Here is a 27,990-nt window from a genome sequence, read left to right on the forward strand (position 1 = left end):
CGGCGGTCATTGTGGCTTGGTCCGGCTCTCTCTCTCTCTCTGTGGCCTTCACACGAGACAGCAAGAGCAAGGGGGTACTGTAAGTGGGGGGTGTAGCCAGAAGGCAGAAGCCAGAAGGGTTTTCAGTAACATCCTGAGCGCAAAACATTGTAAATAAAATGCAAGAGGATTCCAGGACAGGTAGTCCAGGGGAGCTGCAACAGAGTAGAGGGGTGGGGTGGGGGAGCAACAGTAGAGTGGGCAGAGGGGTAAAGGTGTGGCAGAGAGGCAGAGGGGTGGAAGTTCCGAGTTGCGAGTCCCGAGTCCCGAGTCCTGTGTCTGGCTTTCTGACCTGCGGCGCTTTTGTGTTAATTGCGGTTGCATTTAATTACAGTTCGTTGCAACGTTGACCATCTTCCGCAGCCCGCACCCCACACCACACATCTCTCTCTCTTTCTCTCTCTCTCTCTCTTGCATTTGCTACGCCCTTTTTCGCTTGCTACTCCTCTGGTTGCACGTGCCACGCGCATTACCTGCGTTCCACGTGCAGGAGACCTGTGCTAAGCTTTTAATTAAAATTAAAAATATTTGGTCTACTTTGGCTGGCTTGACTCTTGATTCTGGCCATGTTTGATATGTTGGCCATAAACCAACTTGCTACAGTTAGTGTGTGTGTGTGTGTGTGTGTGCGTTGCTGCAACAAAGTTTACCCAAGAAAAACACAGTCCGAAGCCTTGGCCAAGGGCTTTGCCACACAACAACTCAATCAAATTTGTGTCCGCGTGTTTATTTGTACACCGCAACGATCTCCAAAATGCTCACATAGGTGCCCACAACGCCACCAAAGACGCCAAAGCATAGCAGCAGAATATTAACGATTAGTTTTATGCGTAGCGGGCCATAGCCATGCTCGTATTGCACGCAGATCTGCAGCAGTGCGGGAAAGATGAGACCCAAAAACGAGAGACAAAATGAGCCCACCAGAGACAGGAAGACGGAAAGATCTGGTATGGCAATGGCACAGCCAACTGCAGCAGGAAGGAGGAGAAAACTGAGTTAGAGTAAGCTGAAAAATCATCAGGGGGAAAACCACCTACATGTCAGCAGCACAGTGACGGCCCGGAACATCAGTTCGTATAGGGAATGCCTTTTGGTGTCCTTGATGCGTTTGCTCAGGTACTTGCCCCACAGTATGTGGGCCGTGACATAGCCCTGCAGCGCATACGATATCCAAGTGGTGATGGCAAAGAAGATCTTCACCACCTGTGCGGGTCTGTAGGTAAATACATTTCAAGTACACATAAAAATAATGTTAATAACAAAGCAATACTTACATATCGGACTGTGGAATGTTAAGGGTTATGCTGCCAAGCGACTCATTGCCATATTTCCAATAGCCGAAGAATCCCAAGAGCACGTAGAGGCCCAGCACAATGGACATGCCCCAATTCATGATGCCACAGGGCTTCACAAAGTCACCCGGCGTGGCCATGTTCTCCTCAATGGCAAGGATCTAGCAAGGCACAAGAAGACGAAGTAAAACTATTGATAAAATTTCAATATACATAAAGTGATGGCTGGGTGGGATGACCTACCACTCCCACAGCCTCCAGAGCGAACAGCACAGTGCCAAAGAAGGTGGGCAACTCCGTGTAGGACACAAAAGCCGCACGTTCACTCAACGGCGGCAAATCATCAAAGATGTAATACAAAATGATGCCAAAGCCTAAACACAGATATGTCAGATGGGTAAATGGGTGTTGTGCGAATCGTTTTTGGGGGGGACTCACCCACAAGCAGCAGCAAATTGGCAGCACTGGAAAAGGGAGCCAACACCTGCAGATTCTTGATGCTGTAGATCAACAGGAGGGGCACAATCAGCAGGCACATATGCAGACGAACATCCCACACCACCAGATACTCATCCACCAGCTGCTTAATGCTCTCCGCAATGAACACCACATAGACACAACAGATGCCAAAGTGATAGAAGGCCAGAAAGCCATCCACAAAGGGTCTGCAAGAGATCCCATTAGAGGTTAGGGCTCAGGGATTATGCCACAAAAGAATGAAACTCACATGGCAATGGGCGCCAAGCAGCGCAGTCCTGGCGGACCCTGTTTGAGGCCCAGATTCATGGCGTCCGAGAAGCTGACATACGGCACCTTCTGACGCTTGCACAGGATATACATGCAATCGATCTGCAGGGGGAATATATGTATGTATAATGATTATCTGATCAGATATATTACCAAGTGGGGTGTACCCAACCCACCAATATATGCAAGCAATACAGCGCCAGCAGCCCTATAATCAATGTGAAGATCGTTCCATTCACATAGCCCGCATGCGAATAGGCACTGGGCATGGCCAGCACCCCAGTGCCCACAGATGCCTTCAGAAAATGTGCAAAGGTCTGGCCGTTCCTAAAGAAAAGATAATGTCAATGGGTAAGTAACCTCAGAAAATATTCCATGGAAAAATAATACACTCTCGACTTACGTTGTGGGATTCTTCACATTCCGATTCAGATGCGGATCGTAATCATCGTTGCTGGCATTCGTGGGTTTTATTGGGCCCGCTGATTCCCCAGTTGTTGCCGGGTTGTATATGATGGCCACAGTTTTTGTATCAGTCCTATCAATAAAGATGGCAATCAGAACTTGTTTGTGAAGCGCTCTTGATTGATTGATAAGTGTTTTGCAAGCCCCACAATAACAATAATAAACCCCCCTGAGTGTGGGCTCTCCAGATAAACAAAAAAAAAAATCATCCCCAAACTATTAAAAAAATATTAACGATTTAACTGAGATCTCGATCGGTTGGGCTAAAGATTTATATTATGATAATGGATGAAGACTCACTGCATCGTCGTGATAGGTGGGTGGGTGCCCTGCCCGAAAGTAGCTGACGACGAGTATTTGATAAAGCTACTACTATTTTAGCTGAATCGTATAAATCTTTTATCACACAACGATAAACCCTCTATGAAAGACAACAGCTATACAGTGTACTAAGCGATTGCGATTTCCTGGTATAGAGGGGTCTATAGTATAGAGGGAAAAAAGAGGGATCTTCTTCAAGCGGAGAACCGAGTGCTGGGCCGACCGGGCGGATACTAAATTTTGGATCCCCGTCGATGCCGCTCGAAAACCTCTCGTTCATGAAAAAAACATGCTGATAATCTTTAAAAAGATAATTATGGGGGGCTATACGATACCAAGATCAGAAACGTTTGAGGTGTTTGGTGTGGGGGGTGGGTAGAGGCAGAGGCAGAGGCAGAGGCAGAGGAACGAACGAACGTCGCCAAAACGAAGTCGCCAAATACTATATGCACTTTGTGTGGTGGAACCAAAAAGCAAACAAAAGTAAACCAGAATGAAAGCCTTAACCAGTTTTTGGCTTTATTTTTGAACCCCCGCCTGAAGTTCAGTAATTAATTAACAAATACGTTTCGACTTCATATTTTTATTTTGATTTTTATTTGAAAAAAGCTTTAGCAGTGACAACAACCAAGCTTTGATTTTAACTATTTTACAGCTTCTGACTCTTTGCGGTATTTTTTGAAAATGACCGCCAAACTCATTTAGCGCACAAAAAATACTGCGGAAAAATTTTCCGCAGTGGGGTTTCTTCTTCTTCTTATTTGTGGAAAATTTGTATTCTTCTTCTTCCTATTTGTGGAAAATTTATGTATCTATCGGATAAAATTATTTGTTTAGGGCTGAGATTCCCAGCTAGCTAGTAATATTAAACGGAATATCAAAATCGAGGAATATCAAAATCGAGGAAAATCAACTTTGTATGTTTTGAAAAAAACAATCGATGCTATCGTAATAATATCGGGCTCAAATAATTATTGGAAAAGCCTAGTACTCAGATCGAAAAACTGTTTGCTAGCAAACAGATGTCATATATTTTTCGAGCGACCAGTGGTGTGACCAGAGGTGTGCACTGCATTCCAAACGGTATCACTGCTCAGACCGCTGCTTGGTTTTGTTTAAAGTTAACAAAATGCACTTCTTCGGCTGGGGCCGCTCTTCCCCAGGCATATCCTGGGCTCCCCAATATTTTATTGGCAAGGTAATGTGTCTGACTATCAGCAGCAGCAGATGGCGACGCCACCCGTGCCGACCACCGTGAAGACAAATTGTTTTGAAACCATTGAAACCTTTTAGGATTGCAGCAAAACATCGATACTATCGATAGTTCCCTCGATGGTTTGACACCTCTACTAAAATAATCCAAATGGGAATTTCATGAATACCGTTCCCCTTCAGCTGGAAAATATTATTAATTCCCAATTGGAAAACAAATAAGAAAGTAACAGCTCGCCGCTCCAATCGTATTTCATTCGTTTTAAAAAAGCTTTGACTGTGTAAAATCCCTAAAAAAATTTAAAACAAAGCCTAAAATTAACAACAAAAAACGACAAGTTAATGCTATAAATTGTGTGCTAGTGTGCTATGCTAATTTAATTGCTATTCTGCGAAAATCTTATCCCTCGAGTACACCCCGTAACGTAACCAAAACAAATGCGAGAAGAAGAAAAACAACAACAGCAACAACGAGCCGACATCAACCGGTTTCCAAATTTTCCACAACAAATTCAGTTTTTCCCTTGCTTGCGTTTGCATAAATTTCCAGTGAAGTGAAAATCCACAGGCACATCTATACACAATATTTATATGTATATGTGTTGTTTTGAGGTAATACCAGAAGGGCTACAGCTATAGCTAAATTTAAATAAAAATAAATAAAAAAGAGCTTTGGTGTCAGGCCGCAGCGCACACAGACAGACGACAGCCATGGGATATTCCATTACGGTGAGTGCAAAAGAGTGAGAAAGAGAGTAAGTCAGAGAAAGGAGGAGGCATACATATGTCTCGAATCGAACATGGAGATGATCCTCATCCGCTAAGAGAGTCGGTGGTGTAAACTGTTAAAGAAAGAGAGGGAGCGGTACATAGTAGCAGCTATTCCGTTGGTAATTACGTTTAAATTGAATCTAAAACTGAACCCAAAACCCCATTAGGAGCCCCCAGACGAAAACAAAAAAAATATATAAAAAAATCCCAGTTAATTACACTACATATTAATTAATTAATTATAATGCTAGACACTGGTATAATATATAGTGTAGTGTAGCCGCCCGTAGATTATCAACATTAGACTGATTTGGTGCCATTGACTGGCCTTGTTTTTTCCTTTGTCCATTCCATTTCCATTTGGCTTATCTGTCATTACAATCTTTTTCTGTTGTACCAGCTAAAAGGCTTTACATACATTTTTGCTGGAAAAAAGGTGTCCTTATATTGTACAGGTATCTCAAGTGCACAGACACCTGTACAGGTGTACTCCAATACTCCAAGAACGGTAGCTCGTTTTTGCCACTCCCTCTATCTTAAGGGGTATGTTGTATTTGTGGTAAAAGTGGATGTAAGTGTAACGTTTCTGACCCCATAAAGTATATTCTTGATTAGCATCAATAGCCGAGTCTATGTCTGTACGTCTTTCCGTCTTGATGAGCGCCTAGATCTCAGAGACTATAAGAGCTAGAGCAAGCAAATTTTGTTTCCAGACTCATGTGATATCACACTGTAAAGTAGAGTCGCGTCCAAAGAAGCGACTCACACGTTCCTTCTCGTTTTGTTTACCTTGCACTTGAGAAAACCTTAATTATTTTTTTTAGTTTTTGTTTTTGATTAGATAATTTTATTTCCCCCAAGATCAACAGAGGATGATTGGAATAGAGCTATAAAGTTGCAAATTTGCATGTAGATTGAGTGTAATTAGTATCGGTACGAACAAATATTTCTGGATACTATTATGTGGAATTTTAGTTACTCTACAATAAATCTGTGTTCGCAAAAGCAAGATCTGCAGAACCAGTTTCTATGCCCTAAAACTTTCACTCCACCAAACATACATTTTTGTATACCCCCAGCATCTTCCCATACTTGAAATATCACTAGAGATCTATTTTGCTATCCTCGTAATCCATTCATTATTATTCCTAAAGATCAGTTTAATTGCTTACAAAACTCTTGATTCTTAGTATACCCAGGCTTAAGCTTACATCTGATTAAATTCCAGTTTCATTTTGCAATAACAAATGTATATCGGATGCCATGCGAATACCTCCACTCCCCATGCTCGTAGTGTATATTACTGTTCAGATCAATTTGTATTATTTTTATTACGATCAAATCGCATTTGGCACGCAAACCAGTTAGCTAGCCTCCCTCCACCGCCTGGTGCTCCTCCTCATTGCTTATGCAACCCATAATTAAATAAACAAAAGGCGGCAGACAGACAGAGAGGACATTGTAATTGCATGGGTAATTTACAATTTTCTGCTGTCCGTTGTAGCTGTCTTAATTGCCCGTTAATAGGCGTATTCTTCTGGTGCTGCCCCAGGCCGGTCGGGCGAGAGATAAGTCTTGGCGCTCGTCGTCGTCTATAGCGCCTGTAATGATAAGCGCCGACCGTCTGTCGATCGCCTCCAGAACACACACACAACGGTCAAAGCCTACTGATAAGACGCATGCGAGTACTGGAGGGAGGGGTTCGTTCTGGCTGTATTCCAATTTGGTTTTTTGTGGGTTCTGTTTAGTAAAGCAGAAAGCATGCTGGTGGTAAGAGCAACAAACCGGTAGCAGGTGCATAGTGCAAGTTATCTAAGGCTTCTGCGCAGGTGATTCAGAGTCACACTCCACAAATCCGAGACGTGGGCACCCACACACACTCCTTGTTGGGGCTCGCTCTCTTATCAGCATTGATTTATAAAATCTATTTTTGGGTATTATTTTTGGTAGTGTGTGGGGCAGATAACATTTAATAAACAACGAAAACATTGAAATATACGAGTACCTGCCAATGATGAGACCGAACGAACTCTTTTGTAGTCGCTCTTCCACCACGAAATTGGCATACCCTACTCTTAAATGTTTGTTTTGATCAGCTGTGATGGGACACCGATCATCTTAGTATACTTCCCCAAAAGGCAGTCAACTTTCATGTTAGAGGAGTTCCATAAATCTGAATTGCTAATTTTTGATTATTCAGACAAATAAATTAGCCTCGAGACTTGGGATCACGCCACACGAATGTGTTTTTGGGTGTTTTAAGCTCTCTTAAGTTGCTCTCTTATCGTGCTCCTTATCTGTTGTTTTTTTTGTAGAATAGCGAAACTGGAGAGTTGGAGTACTTCTACACGGACTCCGCCCGTGTCACACAGCCCGACTACGATGGAGAGACCGGCGAGCCCGTTTACGGCCAGATGAAGGTGCGCTATCGCAAGCATCACAATTTCCATGTGCCCAAGCACTGCCTCCGTGGCACCCTCTGCGACGAGATGGACGACTTAATGACGAACAAATATCAGGGTGATCTGGACATAATCGTGAAGCATGGTGAACGCAAGGAGCCGAAGAAAACGACGCCAGGCTATGAGCGCGAGGACTACTGTCACATGGACGGTGTGAGCAGTGTAAGTAGAAGAGACACCGCGCTGAGTGTTCCCTACACTAATTGCATTTCCGCTCGCAGAACATCATCTTGGGCTACGAACGGCAGCATTATCTGCTGTTCCTGGTGCCGACGCTCTTCTGCTACAACTTCTTCATTGGCGCGTTGATGGCTGTGATTGAGATATTTCTGCACATGATGTCGCACCACAAGAACGGCCTGACCATGCAGAAGAGCCTCTACTTCCGCAGTCCCATGCATGTGCTCTCGTCGCAGTTCTGCGCCATCTGTCGCACCGAGTCCGACAGCAAGTACAATCGCATCTTCGATATTCTAAACAAACAGATGCGCACCGCTCATCGCTCGGCCACACTCAAGAACATGGCCAAGGCCATGGGATAGCTCTCGCAGCGCAACGCAACACGGCCCATTAGAAGGCATCGAAAAACTATATTCAATAACAGAAACGTTTATGTCACACGATCAAAACAAAATAAATGCACTAAAATATCACTCAAGTATGTTACCTTCAACCAACTAACCACATAGCCTCTGTAGGCTTCCGGGCATTTTTAAACCGCAATCTGTCCCATTGTCTTGACATTCGGAGAGACGGTAAATTTGGCCCCAGTGCTGGCGATTATATCGTCGACGGTATAGCCCTCGGCGACCTCAATCAGGGTGAGACCCACGCCCTTTTCCACCTCGAAAACGGCCTTCTCCGAAATGATCAGATCGATGACACCCTTGCCGGTCAAAGGCAGCGAACAGGTGTCCAAAATCTTGGGCGAACCATCGCGGGCATTGTGCTCCATTGTGATGATCACCTTGGTGCCGGGAGCAGCTACCAAATCCATGGCACCACCCATTCCCTTGACCAGTTTGCCCTGCAACAGAAAAGAAAAAACGAGACATTTTTTGGGTGAGAATTTGTCTGTGGGAATAATCTGATGACTTACAGGAATCATCCAGTTGGCCAGATCACCCGTGGCGGAGACCTCCATGGCACCCAAAATGGTTATATCCACATGACCGCCACGAATCATGGCAAAGCTGTCATCGGAGCCAAAGAATGATGCGCCGGGAACCACAGTGACGCTCTCCTTGCCGGCATTAATCAGATCGGGATCCACTTGGTCCTTGGTGGGGAATGGACCCAGGCCCAAAATGCCATTCTCCGACTGCAGCAGCACGTTCATGCCCTTGGGTATGTAGTTGGAGGAGAGGACGGGCATGCCAATGCCCAGATTCGCGTACATGCCATCACGGAACTCCAGCGCCACACGACGAGCGATGCGCTCGCGCAGTGCCTGTCCGGGACTAGCGGGAGCAGCGGGTTTGCTGGGATCCTGTGGCTCGGTGATCCTCAGACGCTCCACGCGCTTGTTATAGTCGGTGCCCTTGAAGATTCGCTTCACATAGATGCCGGGTACATGGATCTCATCGGGTGAGAGAGCGCCCACGGGCACCAGCTCCTCCACCTCGGCCACGGTTATCTTTGCGGCACGGCACATGGGTGCATTGAAGTTCCTGGCAGCCTTGTTGAACACCAAATTGCCCAGGGGATCCGCCTTCTGAGCCTTCACAAAGGCAAAGTCAGCAAAGATCGACTCCTCCATCACGTAGTTGCGTCCGTTGAATTCCTTCACGGGTTTCTCCTCACTATAAATCTCCACCTTGCCATCTTTCGAATACTTAACGGGTGCACCGCCCTCTTGGACCAAAGTGGCGTAGCCAGTGGGCGTGTAGAAGGCGGGAATGCCAGCACCACCCGCACGAATCTTTTCCGCCAGCGTGCCCTGCGGCGTCAGCTCCATGGCCAGTTCTCCGGCCAGATATTGACGCACCAACTCCTTGTTCTCGCCCACATACGAGGCGATCAGTTTGCTCAGTTGCTTCTGCTTGATCAGCACACCCAGACCGCAGTCATCAACACCTGAAAGGAGCAGGGGGACTCGTGTTAAGAAAATCTAGCATAAGTTCTGCCACCACCTACCTCCATTGTTGGACACTCCGGTAATGTTCTTGACGCCCTTCTGCTTCAGAGCAGCAATCATCTTCTCTGGAATGCCACAGATGCCAAAGCCGCCGAACAGAATCTTGGCCCCATCCTGAACATCGGCCACTGCATCGATGGCCGACTGGTAGACTTTGCCATTGGGTGTCTTTCCCGATGTGGAGTAGCAGGCAATAAGCTGAAACGTATAGATCGTAGGGGAATGTTAGCAGGTGATCTGGATCTGGGGTCCATTAGCATAGTGGTTGGTTTGCTTATGATTGGATGTCGTGTGAGTGAGGGTGCGTGTGTGTGTCTTGTTTGTGCAAAATGTTACGTAAGTTTGCCTATTTATATTATTAAACACATGATTCCAGCGGGGTCGGGTGGTCGGGGGCCGCGTGCCATCAAAGTGGGCTGTTCGCGTGGGTCTATCAAAATAAAGCTTATCAGGGGGCTGGCTGGGCAGGCCTTCTACTAAATCAAAATACAGTACTCCATGGCTGGACAACCCACAGCTATGCTTCAGCACACTAACACTGTCTAATAGTTCATGGTTTTTCAGTTTTAGAATTGCGCACCTGTTGCTTTTGTTGTTTTTTTCTGAGTTGGAAACTGGTTTTCACCTGTTGATCACATGATTACTCGCATAATTGCTCTCTTTACACAGACGGCATAAAGATAAATGCCTTTATTTTCATCCAGTTAATCTGTTTTCCAGCAGATCGACACAATTATTCCATAGTGCCAGAGCACGGGTGAGGTGTGGTGTGGGTGGCAGCTTACCTTAAAATTGCCAGCATATTTGGCGCTCAAGTTGCGGTTGGCAACTAGTCTACAAAGCATTTTGTACTTAATTTATGTTAAAATATAAAACAATCAAACAGACTAAAACAATAAAGTAAAAAGAGGGGTCGGGTCGGGTATGGAAAACAGCGCGCGGCAAGAATAAAAACAGCTGCCAGCTAGGGATGTTAAATTAATTTATCAATATATCGATATATATTTTATGTTGATGATATATTTTTAGATGATTTGTTTTTGGACTGGTGAAAATATTAATTGTACAGTTCTGTGGGCTGTATAATAAACGGAATTACTTTTCTAAAAGTCTGACACTATTTTTCTATTGTTTCTCGTATTTAGAATACTTTGTAGAATTTACTTATCGAACACAGGGTAAGCTGCAAGAAAATATCGGTATTTTTGTGCGATATGTAATTAAAGCACCTCGCGAACAGAATCAGGGTTGATATTGGTAGGAAACCGATAAGAACTTTTTTCGGGCACAAACGCAGTGCACACCTCTGGTCACACTACTGGCCGCTAGAAGAATATGTGAAACTAGGGACTTTCCGATATCTTTCATTCGGTTTTCAAAGCTTTCAATTTTAGTTTGAGTTTATTGAATTAATTCAAATTCAAAGTCATCTTCATTATTGCTTCTTATCTCAGACGTTATCTTGTACAATATATAAGGAATCATGAGTTTGGCCGGAGAGCTGCAAAATATTTTGCAGAAATTGCGTATTTCCGACGATGATCGCTCCAAGTACACTGAGGATGCTGTTGAAATCCAAAATCATGTGATTGAGAAACTAAAGTTGGCAGACAACAATTTTCGCACGGCTTTTGATGGTCTAAGCCTTGCAGGTAAGTCATGGAACCTGCGGAAGCACTAATGCAATGATTAATACTGATTTTCTTTCAGGAAGCTACTTGGACAGGGTGAAATTGAAGACTCCTGATGAATTTGATTTGCATATGAAGTTGAAATTTCCATTCCCAATTACACCCATAAAAGACGAGAAAGGATTCGTGTTCTTGCGTGCAATTGGCGCCAATCATCCTATTGTTACCGACAATTACATAGATCGAAAAAATCTTCAAAATTGGCTACGCGATGCATTCAATAAGGTTTTCAACTCAAAGCAAAGTGTTCATTGCAAAACTGGAGAAGTATATGAATTAATGTACACGGCCCAGGGCTACGGATGTGCCCACACCATTGAAGCTGAAGGGAAGAATCGGAACATATCGTTCGATTTGGTGCCAGCATTCGAGTTCACTTGGGCCCAGTGGCCGTTGGTCAAGCCATGCATTTACAACGGCCGTAAGAAGGAAATACGTAAGTTTCCATGGTTCGCTGTACCCCAATCCAAAAAAGGCTCAACGGACGAGCGAACCTTTATGGTATGTGCCCCGCATTGGGAACGCCAGATAACGAAGGATTTGGATAACTTCAAAAATGTTTTACGTCTGATGAAGGGATTGCGCGACGCTCATGCGACTGATCTTCCCCATCTATCAAGTTACATGCTCAAAACAGTCTTGCTTTCTCGACTGGGAAATACTGCATGGAACGGAGATTTAACAACTCTCTTTATTCAGATGTGGGAGGCTTTGTATGTTTGTCTAACAAACGGAGAACTGAATTTCTTTTTGGCAAGTGGACATAACATTTTTGATCGTATGAGTCATGGAGAACTCGACAGATGCAGAGGTACAGCACATTTTTTACTTTTAACGCTTAAATTCATTGAAATTTTCTAAATAGGATAACACCACATACATCAATATGTATATTTCATATTTTGTATTTGTATTAGTATTGTAATGCAGCTTGCAAATAAATTCATATATTCACAGCAAATGCTTGGGTTGCAAAAATCATGTGTTTTTTCTTATATCTTACAGTAGTATTAGTGAATAAGAGATAGAAAGAGAGAGATTGTGTGTGTGCCCCTGGTGCCCCCAACGTATATTAACATGAGGTTAGGCATTCCCGTACTGCAAGTTCATGTACCATTCTGATATTGTAAGTGTTCCTTAGAACTGTCTTACCCTACATTAAATATACTTTGGGGAGTCCACAAAGTATTTACAAAGCGTCCTACTCCCAGATCTTTTGGCGTGCCTCTCATTCTGTTGTTTTCCTCCCATTTGCTTGGATGCCCGTCGTCGCTCTGTGATCCATTCATTCCCCTTTCCACATTTGCCGGGCATTTGTTTATTTGATATTCACCGAATTCAAGATATAGCATACACATACAAACATATCATGCATAGCGTCCGACGATGGAATATCAAGCGTTTCTCGCTGCTGCTCACCACCGCCCTGCTGCTGTACGTCTTTGTGTTCTCCAGCGGCTATCAGAAGTACCAGATCGAGGGCATTATCGGCAAGACGAGACCGGAAAAGGTCTGGGAGTATGTGGCAGACTTTAACAAAATGCGTCTGCTCAATCCCACCATGTGAGTACATGCATAGACATACATAGGCATGCTTCAGCACTTTTCCCCCTGTCGTATCTATCATTTCATATCCATTTGCTGGCAGCATCAATTTCAAGATTCTCGCCGATCATGGCCACGCCCATGACTGGCGCTACACGGTGGAGTACACGGAGCGACTCTCCCACTGGCCCTACTGGCTGAACACGGCCACGGCCAAGTATGTGGTGACCAAAACGAAGCCAGGCATCACACCCGTGGCCTATGGCATTCAGTCCACCCACGAGACCTGCTTCTTCAGTGGCTTCTACTGCTGTGAGTGGATCTATATGTATATCTTGGCTTAAAAATCATTTTGTTTATTTACCTCCCCTATTCTTTCCTGCGCAGTGCACTCTCTCAGTGAGTTTAGCTTTAGTGCCGCCAATGAAGACACCTTGGCCCTGGAGCGCATCCAGTACCAGTGTCCCCCGCTGCTGGGCAGCATGTGTCGGCGTGAGCTGGAGTACCAGCGCCAGGCGGTCATGCACAATCTCACACATATATTCAGCAAACAGCGGATATGAGGGATGGGACGGGACGAGCCCAGTCCAGCCCAGACCATTTAGAAAACGGTTGCGAGTTAGGAAAAATATGTTTTTTAAACTTGAATGAATTTAAATGTAATTCGACTAATTTGGCTAGTTAATCGGCTCGCTTAATGTTTTACAGTTAACATTATACCATTTTGATATTTCACGATAGAATAACATGCGAGAGCGGTTTCGTTTGTGTGCCGGAAATCCCTGAATTCTGTTAACTTATGAATGCATTTTGATTGATCCTGTCTGCTGCCTCCTCCTGTAGGGGTTGTTTCACTTGTACAGATCCAAGCGCTTCCTTTTGCTGGGTCCTGCACTGCGTGCTGAGCGTGCACGGCAGGCTGCTTCGCTCGTCGATGGCGCCATGGGTGTGCTGGGTGCACTCAGCGATTCCACAGAGCTGCTCTGGGAGGCGACACCGAAGGCGGAGCCAAACCAACGCGTCAGCTTTGTAGACTGCGTGGACTTGCTGGCGGCTTTGGGCGATTTGCGCAACGTTTGCGTGGCAGATGTGGTGCGATTGCTGCTGGTGCCCGACTTCTCCGGCCCCGAGCTGATCAGATAGTTGGTGATCTTGTTCGACTGCGTGGAGCGATCCTGCTGGACAGGTGACACATCACCCGAGGAGTTGAGGCGCAGGCGGCTGCCAAACTCCCCGTTGTTGGTTATCTCAAAGAAATCTTCCTCTACAAATGTTCGCCGCCGTTGGGTTATCAGATTCGGAGTCTGCTGCAGCTGCTGCTGCTGCTGTTGCTGGGGTGGTGTCACATTCGGGAGGCTGGGTAGGACCTTGGGGCTGGACATCACCGGCGCACGCGGCTCAAACATCTGTTCTAGGATGTCCAGGCAGGAGCGTTCGCGCTTCTTCTTGGCAGCTCCAACGATCGCATGCTGCTGCTGGAACTGCTTCACCTCAGACCCAAAGATCTTGAAGCCCTCGAAGGGCGATGACGGTTTCGGTGGTGGCTGCGCCATCGCCAGTGTAGAAATGTCCGAGCAATTGCTAAAGATATCTGGAGATTTAATCGGGTTCCTCTGCTGCGAGAGCAGCATTCCGAAGTGTGAGGAGCCACTTGTTGGTGTCTCCTGCTTCCGCTTTCGCTTCAGTGCCTTCGTGCGGCGGCTCTGCGTTGTGGACGAGCACGGCTGCGAGCTCTCATCGTGGGAGCTGCAGATGACCACAGTCTCCCGCTGCTGTGGGCTGGTCAGGGGAATGGACAGCACCTCCGAGTCACTGAACAGTGTGAAGTTCGACGGCAGCATAAGGGGAGCCGGCTGGGGCGTGAAGGGTATGCGGAAGGCGGGCAGATCCAGCACATCCACGTTGTCCGGCAGCTTTTGCCCGCACTGCATGTACTCAGAGGACAGGGAGCTGCTGCTCACCACTTGGGGTGTGGCAGCGATGGGCTTAATCTTCGAGTTATTTACGGTAGGCTTTTCCTTTGATTTGGGTGCGGATTCTTGCTGCTGCTGCGGTTCGTTGTTGGGTGGACGTCCTCGTCTTCGCTTGGGTGTTTCATCTGCAGCCTTGGGCGTGGCTGACCTGCTGTTGGATTTCTCCTCGATTGCTTTTTTCGATGGACGACCTGGCCCCCTCTTGGTCGATTCCTGCGGCTCTTGCTTCATCCTCGATTTGCTTGTCTTTGGAGTGTGGCTGGTCTCCGTTTTGGGTCGCCGGGGCGTGGTCTTTCTGCAGTCTTCCAATGTGATTCTGTGCATCAAGTATTTGCTGTTCAGCTTCGCGTCTGCGGAGCGCGTCAGACGCTGCATTCCGCGTGTCGCTGGACGTCTCAGTGGTGATGATGGACTCAAGACCTGACGACGCTTCGCCTTTGGCTCTGTCTTGGGGGTCACCGGTGGTGGTGGTGGTGGCGGTGTCGCTGCCTGCTGAGGTGGAGTGCTCTCACGCTGTGGCGCCGCCAAGGACATTCTCCTCAGTCGAACATTGACTTTTCTTGTAGCAGCAGCCGCAGATGCACGCGTTTTCTGCCTCGGGCTATCCTCCTGCTCCTCTGGCTCCGATTCGGTAAGTTCCGGCTGCTTGGCAGGAGGCTGGCGTTTGACGTACTTCCTCTGCGGCTTAATTGAAGGCGACTCCTTGGATAGTTTGCGCCTAGGCGGCGTATTTGGGGACGTAATGATCTCGCAATCATCGCTGGACACGATCAAAACTTCGTTTTCATCAAGGACGGGAACATCAGCTCGCAGCATTACTGGCTCTTCCTCAGATTCGGATGATTCAAAAACCAATGGCGGCATTATCACGGCTTCATTGCTGTGCTCCAACTCGGCCCTGCCTGGCTCTTCTGTGTGACTCTGATTGATCTCCACAGACGATGCCACTGTGGAGCAGACATCCGATGAGCCACTGAGCGTGCTCTGACTGTTGCTAGAGGCCAGCCACAGATTCAGATTCGCCTTGTATTGCTCGAGCGAAACCAGCGGCAAACTCTTATCGAACTGATGGCAAAACCGACGCAGACGAAAGTCCCTGCGAGATGACCCAAACAAATGATTACAAAACGGTTTTTAAATGGCTTTAAAGGGGGGCTGCCTTACTTGATGTATTCACTGAGAAAGCCACGCTGCTTGTAGTACTCCTCGAGATCTATGCGCTTGCTGAACACCTCTTTGGGGTCTGGCAGGTGGAACTTGCGATCGAAACTCTGAAAGTTTCTGTGTTTATGCTCCAGGCGTCCACCCAGTCGCAGCACATTGTACAGGAGCTTCACGTCAGACTGAAGACAACAGAAAGTGTCGATTAGATTGTGGGCTGTGTTCGAAGTGACGTGGATTTCGATTTCCTCACCGTTATGTCCACACTGGAGATTACAATGTTTACTTTGCCTTCGAAATGCTTCAACAGCATGGAGTTGCAGAAGTTGTTGTTCAGTGAATGGCCGCGATTGTCCACGAAAACGTAGTCGAATTTTAGTCTGCTGAGATCCCCAATGCTGCGCAGACTGCTCCACTTGGCCAGGTAAACGCTGTGCGGTGACTCGGTGGTGTCTGAAGGAGAGTTTCGGGCAGTTAATTGAATGAAGCTCTAGACAGAAGACTTCCAAAATTACCTTTGACACCCTGAATGGTGTAGACGGAGAGATCTGTGAGTGTGTTTAGGTGAAACTGCCAGCCAGCGAGCAGCTGTCCGTCGTTCTGCAGCACAATCAGCGTTTTTTTGGCGGGTTCCAGAGCACTGAGCAGGGCCGACACTGTGGCTAATTTCCCCAGCCCGCTCTCATCGTTGAGAATGCAAAACTCTCCCTTGCTGAGGCGCTCGTAGAGGAAACTTACTGCATCGAGCTGAAAGCTCCTCAGATACTGCGTTACGTGGCTGGTTACCAGTGCCTTCTCCGAGAGCCGCAGTTCCGGTGTCTGTTCGGACACAAAGTGATACATGGCCCCGGGGGCCGCTTAGTGGTGAGCGTGATGGAGGGCCAGGTAGATGGCCACGAGTATGTACAGAAGCTTCAGGTATGAGAATATCACAAACATCGAGCAGGAGCCAATTATCATCTTCTTTGCCGGTGGCGGAACATCGAAATCGTTGTACTCATCCACCACGTTGTTGTTGGGACTATAAGTGTAGAGGATCTGCATGTGATTTGTTGGCTGCAGGGTCTGCTGAAGAGGTTCAGTGCGTATTCAGTGGTTTGAGGCTCAAGCTAAGCATAGACAGGCGGCATGGCAGAGAATATATAATTTTTGGCTCCACTTTTTATTTTGCCATTCACACACAATGGCTAGATTTGCCAACCAGCTGTTCTATGCAAAAGTATGCAGCACTTTTTATACCCGGTACGATATTTACCAGCACTGTTCAACAGCTTGAAATTAAATAGATTTTTGTTTTATTTTTTCGTAAATTTGCATTTCTGTAGATTATCAAGTGGAAATAGACATAAAATATTAGAGTATGAGTTCAAAGGGCATTCCAGGCTCTACGCCAACACCCACAGCAGCGCCCGCCAAGCAGAGAACAATTGTTACACCATGGAAATGCACGTGCGTTTTGTTTTGTTTTGTTTGGGTTCGTTTCTGATTTAATATTTGCCATTTCAGCGCGGAATTTAAAGAAGCATACACTCTTATATTTGGCAAGAATGCAACGAGCAATCAGCATCGAATGGCTCTGTCCATGATCCGCATTTGGAAACTGCGACGCGGCAGCCTGTGCCCAGCGGCTGCTCTGGCCACTGCCGTGATTGTTCGAGCGCAGCTGGACGACAAGAAGGGCGACTTGAATCTGGACAAAATCTATGCGCACGCCATAATGCGCTTCTTCAATTTCATGTCGTCCACCGTACAAGGCCACAACTGGAGCAGCATGTACGCAAAGGCTCAGGAGTTGGGACTGCCATCATTCGTGGTCGACATACGGCACAAGTGCTCGCACGGCACGGAAATGCCACCCGTGTATCTGTTGAGGGATGCAGCCGAGATCTGCTTGCAATGGCTGCACCACAACTACTGGCTGCCACTGCAGGATACCCTCTCCGATCTGGATGCAGGCAAACTGGAGGCCAAGGACAACATTAAGTTCAGGCAGAAGATGGCACACCAGTTGTCCGCCTTCGACCTAGCCCTGGAGTGTCAGATCAAGAGCGCTCACAGCCTCAAGGCCATCAAGAAACTGAAGCCAAAAGAGTTCAATACCATACGGGCATATCTATCCAAAAATAAGCTAAAGACGCCCAAGGAGATTCTTGACACGGTGATAAATAAACTAAACGAATTGGTCAAGCAAACGTCAACTGTTAGGAATCTGCCCGACGTATACGTTGCAGAAATAATAAGAATGAAATATTTCATGGGCGTGGGACTGGAAATAAACGACAATGAGGAACACATAATAGCGGCCACTGAGAGACTCTTCAAACTGATCGCCATCCACGGGTTCACCGAAAACCTCTTTCTGGCTCTCGTCCAGCTGACTGAAAATGTCCATGAGTCTGATGAGCGGCGCTTGGGGGCCAGATATTGGGCGCTAAAGATGATTGAAACCTTCGCAATGCTGTCCCGCATGAAGCGCATGTTCAAGGAGGAACAGGACAAGGTATGGCTATCGGAAATTCATTAAATAGTGACTTGCTAAGGGTAACTCGTCTTCCATCCCGTAGAATGACAAGCTGAAGCCAACGGATTTCACGTCTCTCAACAAGCACGTCGTACCGAAAACTATTCGCACTCTGCTAGCTCACTCTGGCGTGGATCCAACGCTCACTCTGATGTTTGGCAACAGCCCAAAGAATCCACGGGATGTGCTCTTTGAGCATGAGTTCTTCCTGCAGCGTTTTTCGTATCTAAGTTCATTCTCAGCACCCATCCTCCGAAGGTAAGCTCACAGGAAAACCATTTGACTTTATTGGTAACCATTATTCCATCCATGTCCTAGTTTGATTCCGCTGGCAGAGACGCCGTTCGATGTGGATCCCATGGAACAGTTTGATGAGTTTTTCCGCCCCAAAGACCGTCCGCACACCGACCTGGGCATTTGGACACTTGAGAAAGGTTTGTGAATGTGGCTAAATAATTGTTGCAGAAACTAATTTTTATTTTTTAGACACCAATTGGTCTAATTGCGCCCTAGGAGTGCTTCCAACGATAAAAAAGAAATAAATAATATTAATAAAAAGTTATTAGTTTTGAAACTTGTTTTGGCGCGCAATCTCAGGCACTCGACCTGTGACGTTGAAATACGAAAAGTGTGAATGGCAAGACGACAACTGAGTCAATGCTGCCAAATCCGCTTTTTCCCGTCAAATCTGGCTGTTTTTTTAAGACCAACTACGGGAAGCGGGAATTTGTGATTTTTTAGACATGCGTTTGGCTTTTTTCCTCGTTTTTATGTTAGCAGGTTTGTTTTAAGTTTTAAGCAAACTATCATCTATGCGAAATGTGGATTCACATGCATGAACATTTTCGAAGTGCCAAATGGCCATAAGCAAAAGTGCTTGCTTGATTAAAATGCGAAGAATTTAAGGCTTCGCAAACATGACACAGATAAGCATAGCAGTACTGCAGCTGTTGCAAAGTTACCATCACAACTGCAATAAGCTGTTTGAAGCAACAAGGTTTACCTGTCAGAAAATTTAGTAAGCCATAAAGCCATTCTGAAATTTTTAGCTTTTTTTTGTCTCTTGTGAAAGTTAAAAACGCATATTTTCCTGCTGAAAAGTGGGCAGCACTGACTGACGTCAACAATTACTCGGTCGTTTTGGTTGATTTCGATGTAAATAATTCTCAATTTTTCAATATAATGTTTACTCTCTGGACGCTCATCGAAGCTTCGCTGCTGTGCCTCAATGCAGTCTGCATCCTGCACGAGGAGCGCTTCCTGGCCAAGTGTAAGTTTGCCTAGATGGCAATTGCAATCCCAAGCGCCACGACGCTAATCTTGAGCACATTATTTTTAGTTGGCTGGGGTCGGCAAGCGGGTCAGCAGGACTTTGGGGCTCCCACGGCCAAGGACCAAGCGTTAAATCTCATTCGATCCATTCGCACAGTGGCCAAAAGTACGTAGCAGCATTCTCATAAACAAAGAAACATAAATAATAAAACCATCTCTTTCTTATTGCAGTTCCCCTGATATTTCTTAACATAATTGCGATTATATTTAAACTATTACTTGGTTAATAACATAAAGTCTATTGTAAAAAGTATACTGTAAGCCTTTATTGTGTCGCATGTGTGCCCGTGCCCGCCTTGCGTTGGAGCACACACTTGACGCGGTTCTCCAGTGCTATGCTGTATGCGTCTAACTTGTAGGCTGCCGCCTCTAGTTTGTCCACCGTATCGGATATCTCATCGATCTGCTGCATTAGCGGCGCCAGCTGCTGGAACTTGAGGCTCAGATCACTAGTAGAGGCATTCAGGTTCTCTGCAATTTGACGCATGTCCTTGTACTTGGCTATGGTAGCCTTGTTCATCTCCTCCAACAGCCTGTAGTCCTCCAGGGGAGCGTTCAGTTCGTTCGTAATGTACTCCTCTGTTTTCTGAAACATTTGTGTCGCCAATCGGCGGAGGTTTGGGTCGTCGTGGCGCGCCAAAGCCTCGAAGCTGGAACTGCTGGAGAGCGTTGGTCCATGGAGTGGCGAGTCCAGGAGCGGAGGATTCTGGTCCTGCACTATTGGAGCACATGCAGCGGCTGCAGCAGCGCTAGTAGAGGGCTTTTCCGTGTCCATTTGACCGATGGAGTAGTTTTCCAATTTTCCAAAAACAATGCAGTTTCTGGTGGTCAGCTGTTTGATAGAGGTGAGGACACATGTTCTATGGCGACTATCGATGTATAAAAACATCGATAGTCGCTATAGAACATCGATGCTTCCAGCTCTAATTCGCAACAAAGCGCAATGTCGAAAATGACGAATTTCGCGGCACAAATTGTCAATTCTATAAATATGAGTGCACTTCGGATTGATAAGAGCATTAGAAGAGTGACATTCTACGGACCAGCATGTCACGTGCGACGGAGGAACGTAAGCTGAAGCATCTTTTCGATGGCGGCGCTTGGAATGTCTATGATCCAAACATCCTCAATTTGGGCGTCGGAGCACCGGGCACGGATCTTCTTGAGAGCTGCTGCGATATCTTTCAGCAGGCCACGGAACATTGTCTGGTGAGTTAGTTGCCGTGCCTAAATTATGCAATTCCCATTCAAATGACCTTGTGCACTTTTTCAGCAACATGAAAAGAACGAAAATCAGTCGCTGATCTTTCAGTATGGACCCACCTGCGGATGCTTTGAGGTGCGTCGTGAGATAGCCACCTACTTCAGCGCCATGTACGAAAGTACCGTCAACTGGTGAGACTTGGGTCTGCGGTTTTGTGGCGTTTATCATTATATGATTGTGGACTTATCTTTTGTTTTATGTTTTTAGTGAGGATTTGATTATTACGGCTGGTGCCACCAACGGTTTACATTTGCTGCTGTCGACGTTGATTGACTTCCAGGGCATTATATTTGTGGATGAGTTCACCTATATGATAGCCCTGGACTGCATGAAGCACTTCACCAGTCTGACCATTGTGCCAGTCAAGCTGAATGATGATGGGGTTGATCTGCAGGATCTGGGCGAAAAGGTGGCCAAGCACAGATTCAGCTCGCAGAGCAAGGAGTTCTGGGGAATGTACTACACCATTCCGACCTACCACAACCCCACGGGCATATTGTTCTCGCCAGGTACGTCTGTCCTCAGACCAAAAAGTTTTAATTTTTCATTCTGTATTCTATTTTTAGAGGTTTGTCGAGGCATTGTGCAGCTCGCCAGGAAGTATGACCTTCTCGTTGTGTGCGACGATGTGTACAACATCTTGCACTATGGCGAGAGGCCTGAGGCGCGTCTGCTCTCGTATGATGCTCGCTCGGATGTTGACTATGCTGGTCATGTCATATCCAACTGCAGTTTCTCCAAAATTCTCGGTCCTGGATTGCGTCTGGGCTGGCTGGAGGTGCCGCCGCGCATTAAGCCCTTGCTAGAGGGCAGTGGCTTCGCCAACAGCGGCGGTTGTTTCAACAACTACACCGCCGGCATTGTAGGTAGTCTGTTCAAGCTGAATCTGGCCCAGAAGCAGATAGCTTGTTTCCACGAGACCTACAAGGAGCGCATGCTGGCCGCCACAAAGACGCTCAGAGCGGAGCTGCCCGGGGACTGCAAATTGATGAGCCCCAGCGGTGGATACTTCATTTGGATACGGCTGCCAGAGTTTTTGGATGCCAGAGAATTTCTGAAATACAGCCTGGAGCATCAGAGGATTGCGTTTATAGCTGGGCCTCGTTTCGCCGCGGATGGGGAGAGTGGTAAGCAATTCTTTCGTTTATCCATAGGCTTCCACGGCAAGGCGAAGCTTGTAGACGGAGCCCGGCGTCTCTGCCAGGCACTTAAGGATTATATGATGTCTGTGCCTGTCCCTAACCAACCGCAAGGCGTATCTTAATATGGCAAAAAAGGTTTATGTTTATTCATATTGTTGTCCGCTATCATCATACGTTAAATAAGGCTTATAAAGATGTGACTTGGCACTAAACTACTTATCAAGAATGTTATAAACTACATTATACGTTATGAAAAAATATACTATATGTATATATATATATAGATATACATAGATATAGATATACACACACATACATATAAACATACACATGTACATTGGTTGTACAGGTTTTTGGGCACAATGCTTAAAAATATCACAAATCTGATAAACTGTTAGAGATTAGTTATCTAACACAAAGATGGAAGGTCCAGATTAGAAGTTTACGCATTGTACAAAATAGATCAGATCTGCATCTATATCTGCATCTGTATCTGTATCTGCAACTGCAACTGCAGATCCTTTTGTCATTTGTGCTACTGCTGCGAATGCGAAATGTAAACCGATTTAGATATCTTCCGTTTGCTCATAATACTTTCGCTTAAATTGGAATGCCAGCTGGCGGATTAGAACTGAATGCTATTCTCTACTGCCACCCTCCTACTCGGTGAAGGTCAGAACGATCTCCCTGAGTGAGGTATAAGTGCCGATCACAAGTCCCAGGATGCCCACAATGATGAGCACGAAGTTACCTAAACCAAAAAGAGCAATCAATTAAGCAAAGGCTGTCGGGTTTGTGGTGAATCCTGAGACACTACTCACTCAACAAAAGCCAGGCCTTGCGCAGACCCTTCGTCTCGTACCAGTGCGTGCAGATCTGGATGAGTGCCGGGAAGGCCAGGCCCAGGGCCGACAGGCACAGGGCACCAAACAGAGAGATGAACAGCTCCAGATTGGGTATGGCCACAGCCAGCAGGACTGTAAAAAGAAAAGGAATCAGTAATCAAGTAACCAAGTAATCTGTGAATGGTCTTCCGACTTACAAGTCATCAGGACAAGAATCGTGCGCACTGCGTACTCCCAGAAGAGCTTGTTGCGCTGGGGACCCAGCCGCTTGCTCACATAATCGTTCCAGGTGATGTCAATGGCCACATAGCAGGCCAGGCCATGGGTGATGTAGATGGCAAATGCCAGCATACCCTTGACGCACTGCGACAGGCTAAAGATGAAAGCGAATGAGATGTTATAAAGGGAGAACCACTTTCATTTGGAAGTGGGAAGTTCACTCACAGTTCATGCTCCGGCATATTCAGCGTAATGGAACCCAGCACGGAGTTGCCGTAGTTGAGATAGCCAAAGAGACCCATGCCCACGTAGAGGAACACAATGAGGATCATGGAGACGTTGAGGACGCCACAGTTGCCGCCAAACTTTTGCGGTGTTTTCATCTCATTCTCCAGCGGCAGGATAACACCGATGGCCTCCAGGGCGAACAGAACGGTGCCGAAGAAGAGTGGAAAGTTCTCGGGCTTGCCGAACGCATCCTTGCCCTCGGTGGTGACGGGCTCGCGGAAAATGTAGTAGCAGATGATGCCAAAGGAGACCATGGTAATGGCATTGGCCAGCGTGGAGAAGGGAGCCAAATACTTGAGATTGCGCACCCAATTGATGAGAATCAGCGGCAGCAGGATGATGATCATGCAGAGGCGCACATCGATGTTCGTATCACCCACCGCATCCACAATGGCCTTGATGTTCGAGGCGACAAACACGACGTAGACACAGCAGGTGCCCAGCTGGTAGATCAGCAGGAAGGTGTTCACTACGGTGCCAATGTACGGGGCACAGGCTCTGAAGAACCCTGGCCCCTCGCCCAGAGCAGTCTCCGCCACGGCCGGATAGTTCATGCTGGGAATCTGAATGGGAGAGCATTAATTAATCTCTGGAATGCATGGACATGGAAATGCGACTCACCTTCTTCCTTCGGCACAGCTCGAACTCCGCTTTAACCAACTGATGGATGCAGTACGTGCAGATGAACCCAATCACAATGGTGCCAATGGAGCCCGTTATGTAGCCAGAGTTGCGGAAGGCATTCGGCATGGCCAGGATGCCTGTGCCCAGAGAACCTTTCAGCAGATGGAACAGCGTTTCCGAATTGCTAGACGGGGGAATGGTTTGGGATTAGTTTCGTTGCTCTTGAGCTTGATTTGATCTGTTTAATCTCTGCTTACGTTGTGGGATGCTCCACATCGCGATGCTGGTAGGGATTGTAATCGGGATCCTTGGCCACTATGGCCTTATTCGTGCTGCTGCTGTTGTTGTGGCTGCCACCCTTCTCGGCCAGCTCCAGGGAGTAGGACTTCCCCATTGGCTTCTGTACGCTGTCCGCATGATCGCTGACAAAGCCTGCATTATTGTGTCCGTTCTTACTCATGGCTGCAATAATGGGAAAGGGAAATACTATTTAATACCATGCTGTATATGCTGTAAGATCTGCATCTGCATGTGCATTCGAATCCGCGTCTCTCTTTGTGTGTCTCTCTCTCTCGAACCGCAACAAGTGCGTGCAATGTGCAATGTGAAATGTTCGCTTTGCTCTGAAAATAGTTTGTGCCGCTGACATATTTCTAAATTGAAAGCAGACCTCAACGAATGTCAAGTTCAATGCAAGCGAAGCGTTGCCCCATGCCCCAATCCCATGCCCATGCCCATGCCCATCCACATACCCGTACCCGTACCCGTACGAGTAGAAGCTTGCATTTCGTGCCGTGCCTGAAACGTGTCTAAAATAGAATAAAACAAAACAAAACGGAACGGAACGAACCTCTCGCAAATGTCGTGAGCCAATTTTAGTGTCACTTGTCTCTAGCTTTGGACATTGCCATTCCCATACCCATACCCATACCCATCCCATTCCCCCTTTCTTAATTAGAATATATGTATCTATATGACATGGGTAATTTGGGGGCTTTTTACTGCCAGTTCCAGTTAAGATTATCTCTCACATCTCATCTCTCTGCAAAGATATGGAAATTTTTGGCAAATTGCGACAATTTTTCCGGTTCTTCAATCTCGCGAGTCTCTGGCGAGTCTCTCTTGCATTCGTATCTAATTGCTCCCGTTGACATCTTGACTGCAGATCAGATCAGATATGATATATGCACGTTATGAGACCCCTGAGATCTGATCTTCTGCCTGTTACGATCTTCCGCACACCCATTTTGCCGCCGCTGTAAACCTGAATGAAAAATGACTCTCTGCATAATCTCAAGTACAGCGGGTACTGGTTTGTCTGTCTGTCTGTCTGTCTGTCGGTCTGTACCAAAAGTCAAAGTCTTAGATATGCGGAAGTCGTTGACTGATGAATGAAACTCTCAGAAAATAAGTCTTTAACTTTTCGAAACTGTATCGAATGGGTGTCGGAATGAGTGAATGGATTTCCATGGGAAAACTGGCTAGAGAAAAGGTGCCAATTGAATAATTGATGAGTAAAAGTAATTGCTCTCTTGAATACCTAATCAAGTTATGGGAAATTCTACAGCAAAAATAATCTCAATAGATCTTTGTTTATTGTTCCATAACTTTCTAACTGAAACTGAAACTAAAAACTAAAAACTGGCATAAGCCAGACAGACACCTTTTCGATACTACGCAACATCTAAATTCGGCGAAATAATTACCATAATTTATTCTTGGTATAAGCCACTAATGGCAAAACCTTTGCAAGTTTGTTTTAATAATGAAGTGCAGGCGGTTTAAACTGGATTGTCCTAAAGTCGTGGTCCCCCAGCCGTGTCTAGCCCTATCCTATTGAATTAGTCTCGCACATTATGCTCATAAATTAAATTTTATTTGTCTTTTGCCAATTTGAAATTTGCAAATTGCCAATTTGTTTTGACTGTTTTTCTGCGCATGATTTAGTGTTGATGCGATGATGATTTCCCGTGTTTTGCCAAGAGAACTAAAAATAGGCGCCCATACTCGTAGGCGCAGATGCAATCATTTTTGAGCAAAATGTTTTTGAGCCAAGAATTCCCCATGAATCGCAGTCGCTCGCTCGCCGCATGCCGCATGCCATTGCCATTGCTCTTCACGTGAAAAAATATAATTTGAAAACAGCACGCGACTCGAGAGTTGCGACGTTGTTTCAGCTGCTTCTTAATGTATTGTTATTTATGCATTGTATTTGTCGTCTAGAGTTAGCCAAGTTCAATGAGCCAAGTCGTCAAATGGTGATGGGGTGGAGCGGTGTAGTGGTGGAGCGGCCTTAGCGGCTTTGCAGCCGTCCGAATGGCTGCGATGTCGACGCGCTTGAGCACAAATTTCAATTGTCAGCAGCCTGAGAGGAAGGCTACGTTTTGTGTATTCGAGGGCGAAGCTTTTGATACCCTTGCAGAGTGATCTTTCATTCGATTAATATACGATTTGGCTTGTACATATTTAAAGAAAAACTACCACACATAGTTCGAATTTGTGGAGTTGTGGCTGGAATATCATTAGGAATAAACTGGTTTTTTTTTTGTACAGGGACTTGCTTTTCAACCGATCGCTTCTATGGTAGCTACGAGTAGCTATGTTGGCTATGATATAGAGATTGGAATTGTGTACTTACTGTATGCCTTGTGCATTAAGTGCAGAGATTCATAGAGAGAGGAAAAGGACACCGATGGCAATACTTTTCAGCTTCATTTTCTGCCTTGCAAAACTTCCAATCAAACCCATAATACCCAATCCAAAGATACAGCAAGTTGGTCCCATAGACCAACGCCAATTGCTCTTTGATCGGGCCAGACGGGTCGAGACGGGTGAATCTAAGCCTGGCTTCTAAGCTTATAAAAGCCGTTGGCCTTGCTCCGCTTATTGTGAGTTGAGTTTTGAATGTCTAGTCTGGTCTCTGTCTCTGTCTCAGTCTGTGCTACGAATCTGTGAATAATACACGACTCAATAAGTTCTATCCACTGAGCTAACCTGTGGCAACCTGTGTGATGGTGCGAATTTGTTGCACAAACCGCATGGACACGAAACAGTTGCAACACTCTCGAGACACGGGTCACAGTCGAATGCTTCGCTCTCGAGACTTCAAATCGAATTATAACGGCCATTAGCAACGCTGAATGCAAATTTATCATAGGTGATCTCTCTCTCCCTCTCTCTCTCTCTCTCTCTCTCTCTCTCTCTCTCTCTCTCTCTCTCTCTCTCAGTCGCTGAGGTGTGGTCGGAGTCCAAGCTCTGCAAGAGTCCACTGATCGTGCGATATCTGCTTAAAGCTGTCTGTAGCTTGGCCAACGTGTTGCATGGATGATACGCACCCCAACCCTATATGTAGGCTCGATGCCATTTCAACACACAGATAAAGATAAATTGCAATGTGCGTATGGAATTGCTTTCAGTCAAATGTCCCTTTGGAGCAAATATCACTTGTAATTCGCTGGCAAACTGCTCTGGCGACCCTTCTTGTGCCGCCAGCTATTTCTGTGCACTTGATCAATGATTTGCGTCAACCGCCCAGGCGGCTGGCTACCGCTTCCCGCTGGCTAAATTTAAATGCAATTAGTGGGAATCTACAAAGGAGCTTTGGTTGCTCCGCTCACTGGTTAGCTCACTGCCCGACTTACTTTGCTTGACTAATTTGCAAATGTCTGAAGCTGCGTAGCGAACCGACTTCCGTTTCCCCCGCCCGCCAAAAAAAAAAAGTATGTTCCACTCACCGACTGTGCTGCAGCAGCTGACTGGCGATTGAGGAATTTCTTGTGTAACTCGGGATGAAGTGGAGGAGCGGTAACTTCACTTGGCATATGTAACTATATTCGAATGTTTCGATTCGCTGCTTTGGCAATCCCCAATCCAATTACTGAGCGACACCTTTTTTGCCAGCCAAGGGCACTCGACAAAATTTGCTGTTGCTGTTTCTGT

At 46.3% G+C, this 27,990-nt stretch overlaps 12 protein-coding genes across 13 annotated transcripts; 6 read left to right on the forward strand and 6 right to left on the reverse strand.

The window, feature by feature from the left end:
• Positions 1–756: 756 nt before the first annotated feature.
• On the reverse strand, positions 757–3,084 carry LOC111076172 (proton-coupled amino acid transporter-like protein CG1139). The gene is made up of 9 exons (XM_022369844.2): positions 2,844–3,084; positions 2,482–2,616; positions 2,255–2,405; positions 2,059–2,180; positions 1,770–1,996; positions 1,575–1,705; positions 1,314–1,492; positions 1,077–1,252; positions 757–1,007 (listed from the first exon to the last, which is right to left on the reverse strand). Exons 1-9 carry the CDS (start codon positions 2,846–2,848, stop codon positions 766–768), a joined length of 1,368 nt encoding a protein of 455 aa, XP_022225536.2. The 5' UTR covers positions 2,849–3,084; the 3' UTR covers positions 757–765.
• Positions 3,085–4,525: 1,441 nt separating this feature from the next.
• On the forward strand, positions 4,526–7,962 carry LOC111076175. Of its 2 annotated transcripts, none has more exons than XM_022369847.2 (3): positions 4,526–4,805; positions 7,163–7,471; positions 7,531–7,962. In XM_022369847.2, the coding sequence occupies exons 1-3, from the start codon at positions 4,788–4,790 to the stop codon at positions 7,849–7,851; spliced, it is 648 nt and encodes a 215-aa protein (XP_022225539.2). In that variant the 5' UTR covers positions 4,526–4,787; the 3' UTR covers positions 7,852–7,962. The 2 variants fall into 2 exon arrangements, with proteins under 2 accessions (XP_022225539.2, XP_022225540.2); XM_022369848.2 differs by lacking the exon at positions 4,526–4,805 and adding an exon at positions 6,540–6,617.
• On the reverse strand, positions 7,880–10,398 carry LOC111076174 (succinyl-CoA:3-ketoacid-coenzyme A transferase, mitochondrial). The gene is made up of 4 exons (XM_022369846.2): positions 10,232–10,398; positions 9,446–9,644; positions 8,409–9,385; positions 7,880–8,336 (listed from the first exon to the last, which is right to left on the reverse strand). Exons 1-4 carry the CDS (start codon positions 10,289–10,291, stop codon positions 8,022–8,024), a joined length of 1,551 nt encoding a protein of 516 aa, XP_022225538.2. The 5' UTR covers positions 10,292–10,398; the 3' UTR covers positions 7,880–8,021.
• A 531-nt stretch (positions 10,399–10,929) lies between these two features.
• On the forward strand, positions 10,930–11,998 carry LOC111076169. Its single transcript, XM_041592035.1, has 2 exons — positions 10,930–11,098; positions 11,157–11,998. The coding sequence occupies exons 1-2, from the start codon at positions 10,930–10,932 to the stop codon at positions 11,996–11,998; spliced, it is 1,011 nt and encodes a 336-aa protein (XP_041447969.1).
• A 318-nt stretch (positions 11,999–12,316) lies between these two features.
• Positions 12,317–13,469, forward strand: LOC111076170. The gene is made up of 3 exons (XM_022369841.2): positions 12,317–12,700; positions 12,786–12,994; positions 13,070–13,469. Exons 1-3 carry the CDS (start codon positions 12,507–12,509, stop codon positions 13,243–13,245), a joined length of 579 nt encoding a protein of 192 aa, XP_022225533.2. The 5' UTR covers positions 12,317–12,506; the 3' UTR covers positions 13,246–13,469.
• A 54-nt stretch (positions 13,470–13,523) lies between these two features.
• LOC111076167 (protein suppressor of underreplication) lies at positions 13,524–16,659 on the reverse strand. Its single transcript, XM_022369839.2, has 4 exons — positions 16,332–16,659; positions 16,070–16,269; positions 15,820–15,998; positions 13,524–15,751 (listed from the first exon to the last, which is right to left on the reverse strand). The coding sequence occupies exons 1-4, from the start codon at positions 16,657–16,659 to the stop codon at positions 13,534–13,536; spliced, it is 2,925 nt and encodes a 974-aa protein (XP_022225531.2). The 3' UTR covers positions 13,524–13,533.
• A 15-nt stretch (positions 16,660–16,674) lies between these two features.
• LOC111076171 lies at positions 16,675–17,018 on the reverse strand. The gene has a single exon (XM_022369843.2). It carries the CDS (start codon positions 16,858–16,860, stop codon positions 16,675–16,677), a length of 186 nt encoding a protein of 61 aa, XP_022225535.1. The 5' UTR covers positions 16,861–17,018.
• A 44-nt stretch (positions 17,019–17,062) lies between these two features.
• On the forward strand, positions 17,063–18,894 carry LOC111076168. Its single transcript, XM_022369840.2, has 5 exons — positions 17,063–17,265; positions 17,323–18,316; positions 18,381–18,595; positions 18,656–18,771; positions 18,824–18,894. The coding sequence occupies exons 1-5, from the start codon at positions 17,177–17,179 to the stop codon at positions 18,877–18,879; spliced, it is 1,470 nt and encodes a 489-aa protein (XP_022225532.2). The 5' UTR covers positions 17,063–17,176; the 3' UTR covers positions 18,880–18,894.
• A 543-nt stretch (positions 18,895–19,437) lies between these two features.
• On the forward strand, positions 19,438–19,922 carry LOC111076183 (immediate early response 3-interacting protein 1). The gene is made up of 3 exons (XM_022369862.2): positions 19,438–19,607; positions 19,677–19,775; positions 19,841–19,922. The coding sequence occupies exons 1-3, from the start codon at positions 19,520–19,522 to the stop codon at positions 19,894–19,896; spliced, it is 243 nt and encodes an 80-aa protein (XP_022225554.1). The 5' UTR covers positions 19,438–19,519; the 3' UTR covers positions 19,897–19,922.
• On the reverse strand, positions 19,811–20,522 carry LOC111076182 (biogenesis of lysosome-related organelles complex 1 subunit 2). Its single transcript, XM_022369861.2, has one exon. It carries the CDS (start codon positions 20,442–20,444, stop codon positions 19,935–19,937), a length of 510 nt encoding a protein of 169 aa, XP_022225553.2. The 5' UTR covers positions 20,445–20,522; the 3' UTR covers positions 19,811–19,934.
• Positions 20,523–20,664: 142 nt separating this feature from the next.
• LOC111076181 (uncharacterized protein YER152C) lies at positions 20,665–22,338 on the forward strand. The gene is made up of 4 exons (XM_022369860.2): positions 20,665–20,878; positions 20,943–21,064; positions 21,141–21,442; positions 21,500–22,338. The coding sequence occupies exons 1-4, from the start codon at positions 20,717–20,719 to the stop codon at positions 22,195–22,197; spliced, it is 1,284 nt and encodes a 427-aa protein (XP_022225552.2). The 5' UTR covers positions 20,665–20,716; the 3' UTR covers positions 22,198–22,338.
• LOC111076178 (proton-coupled amino acid transporter-like protein CG1139) lies at positions 22,198–27,978 on the reverse strand. The gene is made up of 7 exons (XM_022369854.2): positions 27,786–27,978; positions 24,309–24,513; positions 24,049–24,235; positions 23,365–23,990; positions 23,118–23,293; positions 22,897–23,052; positions 22,198–22,826 (listed from the first exon to the last, which is right to left on the reverse strand). Exons 2-7 carry the CDS (start codon positions 24,509–24,511, stop codon positions 22,735–22,737), a joined length of 1,440 nt encoding a protein of 479 aa, XP_022225546.2. The 5' UTR covers positions 24,512–24,513; positions 27,786–27,978; the 3' UTR covers positions 22,198–22,734.
• Between the last annotated feature and the right edge of the window lie 12 nt (positions 27,979–27,990).

Source organism: Drosophila obscura, unplaced genomic scaffold (genome assembly GCF_018151105.1).
Source record: "Drosophila obscura isolate BZ-5 IFL unplaced genomic scaffold, ASM1815110v1 contig_1, whole genome shotgun sequence".
NCBI classification, from domain to species: domain Eukaryota; kingdom Metazoa; phylum Arthropoda; class Insecta; order Diptera; family Drosophilidae; genus Drosophila; species Drosophila obscura.

What these genes read in the sequence shown, in the direction of transcription:
- LOC111076172 (XM_022369844.2), bottom strand. An exon ending in CAATTTGCTGCTGCTTGTGG is followed by an intron (nt 1,706 to 1,769) that starts GTGAGTCCCCCC and finishes ATCTGTGTTTAG; the next exon opens with GCTTTGGCATCATTTTGTAT. An exon ending in AACATTCCACAGTCCGATAT is followed by an intron (nt 1,253 to 1,313) that starts GTAAGTATTGCT and finishes ATTTACCTACAG; the next exon opens with ACCCGCACAGGTGGTGAAGA.
- LOC111076175 (XM_022369847.2), top strand. An exon ending in ACATGGACGGTGTGAGCAGT is followed by an intron (nt 7,472 to 7,530) that starts GTAAGTAGAAGA and finishes TTCCGCTCGCAG; the next exon opens with AACATCATCTTGGGCTACGA.
- LOC111076174 (XM_022369846.2), bottom strand. Translation starts at nt 10,291, where the DNA reads ATGCTTTGTAGACTAGTTGCCAACCGCAACTTGAGCGCCAAATATGCT. An exon ending in CGGAGTGTCCAACAATGGAG is followed by an intron (nt 9,386 to 9,445) that starts GTAGGTGGTGGC and finishes TGCTCCTTTCAG; the next exon opens with GTGTTGATGACTGCGGTCTG. An exon ending in TGGCCAACTGGATGATTCCT is followed by an intron (nt 8,337 to 8,408) that starts GTAAGTCATCAG and finishes TTTCTGTTGCAG; the next exon opens with GGCAAACTGGTCAAGGGAAT.
- LOC111076169 (XM_041592035.1), top strand. Translation starts at nt 10,930, where the DNA reads ATGAGTTTGGCCGGAGAGCTGCAAAATATTTTGCAGAAATTGCGTATT. An exon ending in TGATGGTCTAAGCCTTGCAG is followed by an intron (nt 11,099 to 11,156) that starts GTAAGTCATGGA and finishes ATTTTCTTTCAG; the next exon opens with GAAGCTACTTGGACAGGGTG.
- LOC111076170 (XM_022369841.2), top strand. Translation starts at nt 12,507, where the DNA reads ATGCATAGCGTCCGACGATGGAATATCAAGCGTTTCTCGCTGCTGCTC. An exon ending in CGTCTGCTCAATCCCACCAT is followed by an intron (nt 12,701 to 12,785) that starts GTGAGTACATGC and finishes ATTTGCTGGCAG; the next exon opens with CATCAATTTCAAGATTCTCG. An exon ending in CTTCAGTGGCTTCTACTGCT is followed by an intron (nt 12,995 to 13,069) that starts GTGAGTGGATCT and finishes TTTCCTGCGCAG; the next exon opens with TGCACTCTCTCAGTGAGTTT.
- LOC111076167 (XM_022369839.2), bottom strand. Translation starts at nt 16,659, where the DNA reads ATGTATCACTTTGTGTCCGAACAGACACCGGAACTGCGGCTCTCGGAG. An exon ending in CACCATTCAGGGTGTCAAAG is followed by an intron (nt 16,270 to 16,331) that starts GTAATTTTGGAA and finishes ACTCTCCTTCAG; the next exon opens with ACACCACCGAGTCACCGCAC. An exon ending in TTTCTCAGTGAATACATCAA is followed by an intron (nt 15,752 to 15,819) that starts GTAAGGCAGCCC and finishes GTCATCTCGCAG; the next exon opens with GGACTTTCGTCTGCGTCGGT.
- LOC111076171 (XM_022369843.2), bottom strand. Translation starts at nt 16,860, where the DNA reads ATGCAGATCCTCTACACTTATAGTCCCAACAACAACGTGGTGGATGAG.
- LOC111076168 (XM_022369840.2), top strand. Translation starts at nt 17,177, where the DNA reads ATGAGTTCAAAGGGCATTCCAGGCTCTACGCCAACACCCACAGCAGCG. An exon ending in GTTACACCATGGAAATGCAC is followed by an intron (nt 17,266 to 17,322) that starts GTGCGTTTTGTT and finishes TTGCCATTTCAG; the next exon opens with CGCGGAATTTAAAGAAGCAT. An exon ending in TCAAGGAGGAACAGGACAAG is followed by an intron (nt 18,317 to 18,380) that starts GTATGGCTATCG and finishes TCCATCCCGTAG; the next exon opens with AATGACAAGCTGAAGCCAAC.
- LOC111076183 (XM_022369862.2), top strand. Translation starts at nt 19,520, where the DNA reads ATGTTTACTCTCTGGACGCTCATCGAAGCTTCGCTGCTGTGCCTCAAT. An exon ending in GGAGCGCTTCCTGGCCAAGT is followed by an intron (nt 19,608 to 19,676) that starts GTAAGTTTGCCT and finishes CATTATTTTTAG; the next exon opens with TTGGCTGGGGTCGGCAAGCG. An exon ending in CATTCGCACAGTGGCCAAAA is followed by an intron (nt 19,776 to 19,840) that starts GTACGTAGCAGC and finishes TTCTTATTGCAG; the next exon opens with TTCCCCTGATATTTCTTAAC.
- LOC111076182 (XM_022369861.2), bottom strand. Translation starts at nt 20,444, where the DNA reads ATGGACACGGAAAAGCCCTCTACTAGCGCTGCTGCAGCCGCTGCATGT.
- LOC111076181 (XM_022369860.2), top strand. Translation starts at nt 20,717, where the DNA reads ATGTCACGTGCGACGGAGGAACGTAAGCTGAAGCATCTTTTCGATGGC. An exon ending in TACGAAAGTACCGTCAACTG is followed by an intron (nt 21,065 to 21,140) that starts GTGAGACTTGGG and finishes TTATGTTTTTAG; the next exon opens with TGAGGATTTGATTATTACGG. An exon ending in GGGCATATTGTTCTCGCCAG is followed by an intron (nt 21,443 to 21,499) that starts GTACGTCTGTCC and finishes TTCTATTTTTAG; the next exon opens with AGGTTTGTCGAGGCATTGTG.
- LOC111076178 (XM_022369854.2), bottom strand. Translation starts at nt 24,511, where the DNA reads ATGAGTAAGAACGGACACAATAATGCAGGCTTTGTCAGCGATCATGCG. An exon ending in AGCTGTGCCGAAGGAAGAAG is followed by an intron (nt 23,991 to 24,048) that starts GTGAGTCGCATT and finishes TCTCCCATTCAG; the next exon opens with ATTCCCAGCATGAACTATCC. An exon ending in AATATGCCGGAGCATGAACT is followed by an intron (nt 23,294 to 23,364) that starts GTGAGTGAACTT and finishes TTTCATCTTTAG; the next exon opens with CCTGTCGCAGTGCGTCAAGG.